Below are 6081 nucleotides of genomic sequence, written 5' to 3'. Positions count from 1 at the left end.
GGGCAGTGGGGCAGGATAAAGTGAGCAAATCTCTGCTGCTGTTGGTACGTTATTAGTTTGTAGTACATGCTGTCTTTTTTACCAGTAATCACAGGTTTGGTGGATGTGGTGGGGGCTGCTTCTGGATGCTTTGTTGACTGTTGGACTTACAGATCTGACTCGAAGTCCAGCCTTGAGTACCCTTTCTAACTTGAGCTTCATATGGATTTTTAATTGCATCCCTGTTGTTACTGACTACAGTCTTTGACTTAGGTTCTGTTACTAGCAGTTGTGCACAAGGCAAACAGTTCAGTTCATCAATCTTTTGGCAGCACCTCAGATGTAATAACCACACCTCTTAGAATAGCTTTTGTTAGTGAATAACTTTGTCAGGGGGCTGATGGTTCGCTTGCTTCTTCAGAGTCTGTCCTATTCCACCTTGCTCTGTTGTATTCCTTTACTCCTCCCAGAGGAGACCCTCCTAAGAGGGATTACTGCAGTGGGAGGGAGAGGCAGCACTGTAGGATGACAAATTGTGTTGGTAACCTCAGTTGACACCTTGTATCCATGTTAGCTGCTGCTGAAATGGGCTGACCCACTGGGAGAATAAAGAAAAGTGTTACAAATGGAGGGGTGGCTCTGACACCACAGTGCACCTTCAGCAGTGATGACTGAGCAGAGAGATACCAAAAGGGGAGGGGCTGATTCTTATGCCTCTGTGTGATGTGCTCTGTTTACCTTAATGCCAGGGAGATAAATATTATGGAACCTAAGTAATGAGTTGCTGTTTGATGATCCTCAGGGAGGCCTGGGAGAAAAGCCATGGCCACAGGTCCACATGAACTCAGGGACTGATGACAAGGATGTAGCTGGTGGTATAGAAGAGTGACTTGGGATGCAGAGTCATCTTCTCACGATGATGACAGGTGTCTCCTTTGATCTAAGTTGGAGGAGGTGGAATTCCTTCACCATTGTCTCTGTTTGCTGTCACTGGGATTTGGGAAGAATCCTTGGAAGAAAAGGTCTTTGAGGTGGTGGAAAGTGGTTGTCCTCTCTCCATAGGTGCTGCCACAGGCTTCCCCGTTGAACTTTCCCTCTGGTTCTCTGATTTGTATCACTTGTGACCAGTCTGTACCAGCAATGGCAGCTTGCCTCAGTGCTCAGAATGCACTACCAAGGGGACTGATGTAGGACTGTTGGCTGTGCCTACAGAAAACTGAAAAGCATCAGGGCAGAAATCAGTACAGTCAGTAGCAAAATCATTGGTGTTGGAGAATCCTGGATCAAGTTTGGCACTGCTTCTTGCGGTGTTGTCTGTGGGTAGGGCTTAAACAATGTCCACAGCTGGGTATCTGTTTTGGCACCTTCCTGAGCTGGCTTTCGGCCTTGGTTAATGGGTCAAATCTGACTCAAAGAGCTGATGGACAAATAGTCATGTCTGGTGGGGCAGTGGAAAACACCAGTGCAGTACTCAGACAGCTACTGAGGGAGCTCAGCATATGCTTTAAGTGGAAGAGGCCTGTCCTGTGCCAACAATCCACTGATACACCAGAATTCTGATATCCTTGGGTACCTCAGCTTGCCCTTTCTTAGGTGAAATTCCCTGGATTTACAAACCTGAGCAGGAAAGCACTTGCAAAATACAGGGCCAACTTACAATGTGTGTCGTTAGAATATGTGTCTCACTTAACAGCGCATATGGGAGAGTCCAAAACTGGCATTCATATTTCACACTGGTGAAAGCTATTATTTAATCCCTAATCATGGGATTCTCAGTCACTGTAAAGTGTTGAGAGAACAAGTCATCTGCATGTATCAAGGAAAATTCCCTATCTCTCAGGATATCACATGCTGGAAAAAGGATGAAGCACAGGAAAGCACCTCATTGGAAATGAATTAATAAAAAGAAAGCAGAACTGCACTTGGATATACAAATATGGTGTCTCACGAAGAGACCGAGACGTTTCTTTTAGTCACTACTGCGTAAGTAGGAGCAAAGGGGGGAAAAAGGCCATCTCTAAGTGGCTCAGGCTTCCACTATGAAGAGAGATGTGCAGATGAGCATTTGAAGATGATCCTGTCTGATAGTGAACAAGAGGATATAAGCAGAATCCCTCTCTGTCAATCAAGTGTAACTTTGTGTACTCATAATCCCCATCTGGTGTCTGCAGCTAATGAAAGGTAGGTGAACACACAGAAAGTTACGCCTGTGATTGTGAAAGCAAACAGAAACTTGGAAGACCAGCAGATCTTTCTTGAAGAATCATAGTTGACTTCAGTGAAACCTGCTGCGTGCTCAGTACTTAAAAAAGATTTCAGGTACCTCAGCATGGGTTACAGAAACCTAACCCCCTTTAAAACCAAAATAAACCTATCGGGAACCATTCAGCACCTTCTGAAGTGCAGAGTATCAAACGTTGGGGTTGAAATACAGTAATCTTTCCACTGTTTGCATTTCAGACAGCCATGTCAGAAGGCTGTGCTATTTTTGGACCACCTTTCCCATTAATAGGGGACAGACAAAATATTTATTCACATTAATCTGATAAATTAAATGAAAAAGTCTACATTGGGATGCTTCCATAACGTTGGACTAAAATTTGGGTATTTCAGTATTGCTGATCTTCATCTTACTCTTCTAGGGCTCTGACCTGTAGTGAAAGAGGAGAGAAAATTAACATGAAAGGAAAGGAAAGGAAAAAAACCAAACCCCAACTCTACCTTGGTAGAGTTGTTGAAACAAACCCAGTAATTCTGTCCAGATTCTTTGCAAGTGGTGTGTGAGCACTGTGATTGCTATGGACTGGCTTCAGTAGAACTGGCCTCTACTCTTGCTGTTGGAAGGGAACAACATGGGAAAGGGTTCTCACATGGGCTTCAACTAGATAAAGAGTTTGTTCTTATTTCACAAATTGAGTGGAATAAAAATGACCATGAGTTCAGGAGGGGCAGTCTACTTAGGAATACTGAGGGCTTTTATGGGCAGCTTTCTATGCAGTATTTAGTTTTGAGTATATTAAGAGAATCTTTGTGAAATGTTTTAAATATAAATGAGAAATAACTAAGAAAATATAAATGAGATATGACTAAGTTCGGTCAGGTGATGCTTCATCAGTGATTTTTGCTTGTTGGTCTCTACTAGGAGGTATGGCAAATTTGTGATCGATCCTAATATTGCAGGGAAGTTTCTAGGTCTCAATGGAGAGAATCATTGGCTCTGGTGATAAGCACCTGGGAAAGGTGATACAAACTTAAAAAGTTGTCATGTGTCTCTGCAAAGACTCAACTATTTCTATTCTGGATGGCTGAATAAGACAATTTAACCAAATACAGGACTTAACCTAGGAGTGTCAGTGTTTCATGTTTTGTGAGACTAAACCAACCAGTCCAGAGTTTCTTGACATGTTTGAGATGGACATGGTTTTGAGTCCAGGAGATTTTGTGGGGAGGAATGTTCGAAGAGGCATTGGCACAGTTGCTTGGGTAGCATGGGGTAGCTGTAGCCAGCTTCAGTAGGAATTATCAATCAATTCACAAAAAGACTTCGTCAGAACAGAAGGGAGATTTGACTATGGTGATGGCAACTAGGAAAGTCGTCCCTGTGATTAGCTGGACTAGCCATGTGAGAGGAGAATACCATGCAGTTAGTTTCTTTCCACCTGGAGCTTTTAATGGGAGATGACACTGATCAGAATTTCCAGGACTTGAGACTTGGCAGGAAAAAAATAGACTTGTGTATACCCAGTGTACAGAGATGATCCAACAGCTGTATCTTAGTGCAGGGCTGTAGTGCACCGAGTTGGGACAGTGGGCCGTCTCACTGAAATGTGAACTGACTCTGTGAGTACTTCTCTTCCAGTTCAACATAAAGTGAGAGAAGTTTGTCTAAATTGCCTTCACTGATGAGCTCCAGGTTGTAAGCCCCTAAGCTGGAAGGCATTAAATTCTCTGTTCTTCTAGACTATAATTGTCTGTTACTCTCGGGGTAAAATTCCACACTTGAAAAAGTAAGAAGATATTTAAAAAGGAAAAAACCCTATGTTTGAAGTACTCTGGTCAGTCCTAGAGCAGATGCAGCAGTCAGAGGTGCATGTCTCTGCTACGTTTCTTTTGAGAACTGACTGATGTGGTCGCTTTTCTTTTTCTCCAGAGGAGAGGAAATGAGATACAGCTGGGATTTCTTTACTGACTTGTTAGATAACATGGCAGACAGATGTTAAAAGTTGAAAGAAAAAGACGATGTCAGTGTTACACATATGAGGCAGATGGGGAGTCCTGAGCTGAGGAGAGAAGAAACATCCATAGGGTTCCTGTTTATGAACTGTCACCATCAATTCTACTGTAGAGCGCCTGAGTTGATGTGGGTGAGATGAAACACTAGCGTAATGTTAAACGTGTTGGCTGGTGGTTTGGGGAGAAATTCCCAGTAAGGCTTTCTTGTTGGCAGGGAAGACTTACCCATTCTCTGTACAGAGTCTGATTCTCTAAGGTTACAGAAATATGCTGTATGAAACAATGTGTGCAGAGGGTTGTGTGTGCTTGAACTTAAGGTTGCCCTGTCTATCTGTAAGACTCCTGTCCCTTATTAGACTTGCTGTCAGTGTCAAAAGGTCAGCAGTAAGACTTGGTTTTGGAAAGTGAGGAGTGTTAAAGAGAGGCTGATTTATTAGGGCTTAACTGCAATAAATCCAGCCTCTTGCTGCCAGGAGGCTTAAAGACTTGTTTAATGTGGAGACAGTTACGTGAAGGATTTGGGACAGGAGTGGGGAGGCTCTGCTGTGAGTGCCTCCACTGACCCGAGCAGTTGCACTATCTGTAAATCTCTTGCAGTGAGTCCTTTGGTTCATGTCATCCAGTGCTTCCCTTTTCTTGTCTCTCGGTCATCGTGTGTGTGTGTGATGTGTGCATGACAGCTTTGCTGTCAGTTGCATGAGGTTTGTTGATGATGTGGATCAGAAGCCAAGAGGAGGTAAAACAACTGTGATTTAATTTACAGCCCGGATCACTGCATGCAGTACTTACATTAACTAGAAAGCTTTCGGGGTAGTGTAATCCGGAACTGTGGCTTGAGGCTTGTAGGAACTGCCCGGACTGTTGCTGCCATCCCACCCTCAGGGTATCCTTGTGGGCGGCACTCATAAACGTCACTGGTTAACACAGGTGCAATATCATGTTAAGGATCTAACCATTTCTGTACAGTTATATAACTAAAATAATGTGTGTGGAGGCTGGAATGAATTCTGGAAATAAGGCTGTGAAACAACTTGAATCTGGACTACTGCCCTCAGCTCAAAGATTAAAGATCAGGTAAAATATTGGGGAAGGGCACGTCTTTCGGAGGCTGGTCTGCACCTGTGTGTCTGAGGGCTGGGTGAGTGGGAACAGAGCAGGAACTGTTTTTGCTGCTGTGCCACCAGTCCCGTCTAGCTCAGCTCCGCAATAATGGGCATGAAAGACTTCTTTGGGTCACTGTGAAGTAAATTTGGGGAGTTTCAATGTCACTTCCAGAGCACATAAAGCCTCAGTGGAGTTCCTGTTAGCTAGTACTCTGGTCAGTCTCAGAGAACGCTGAAGTTCTCCTTTCTTTGGTAAGGGTGGCCCTTACCAGAGGTGAAGTTTCTGGTGTGGTAATTAAAAAAAAAAAAAAAAGTGTTTGGGTGCACCTTGCCTTGCTATTTCTTTTATAGGTTTCCAGAAGATCTATTCTCCCAAGCTTTTAAGTGTAAATTTGATTAAAAGTCAAACAGAACTTCACCCTTTCTTCTGAAGTTGCCCTTAAAAAATGAGCCTGTAATTTTATCTAAAAAAATAATTACAGTTCCTGGAGCACAAGGGAATTTAGAGAAATAATAGTTCTTGACTTTGTTATTTTCTTTTACTCTACCTCTGTCCTCAATTAAATAACTGAAAAGCCCATTGAACCCACACTGGGCTAATTTCTGACAGCATTCATGCACTTCTGTGCTTGCGTCTCTGCTGACACAGGGATTGTCTCATTTGTCTGTTCAGTATCCAGGATGATAGACGATTTTGTTGCTCGTGAGGCTGTACCATCAGATGCTACCATAGGTTCAAAAATGTTATAAAGGATTTCCATCGGGG

At 43.3% G+C, this 6081-nt stretch overlaps 1 protein-coding gene across 1 annotated transcript in view; it reads right to left on the bottom strand.

Annotated features, from left to right (window-relative positions):
- Positions 1-2051: 2051 nt before the first annotated feature.
- The window catches only part of SPAG17 (sperm associated antigen 17), a 309464-nt gene continuing 305434 nt past the window's right edge, over positions 2052-6081 (bottom strand). Inside the window, exons 46-47 of the mRNA XM_009330177.1 lie at positions 5002-5139; positions 2052-2630 (exon numbers count right to left, since the gene is read on the bottom strand). Of these exons, the coding sequence (XP_009328452.1) occupies positions 5003-5139 (137 nt within the window). The 3' untranslated portion in view covers positions 2052-2630; position 5002. The remainder of the gene's footprint in view (positions 2631-5001; positions 5140-6081) is intronic.

Source organism: Pygoscelis adeliae, unplaced genomic scaffold (assembly GCF_000699105.1).
Source record: "Pygoscelis adeliae isolate BGI_AS28 unplaced genomic scaffold, ASM69910v1 Scaffold120, whole genome shotgun sequence".
Lineage (NCBI taxonomy): Eukaryota > Metazoa > Chordata > Aves > Sphenisciformes > Spheniscidae > Pygoscelis > Pygoscelis adeliae.
This window is presented reverse-complemented; position numbering and strand designations above follow the sequence as displayed.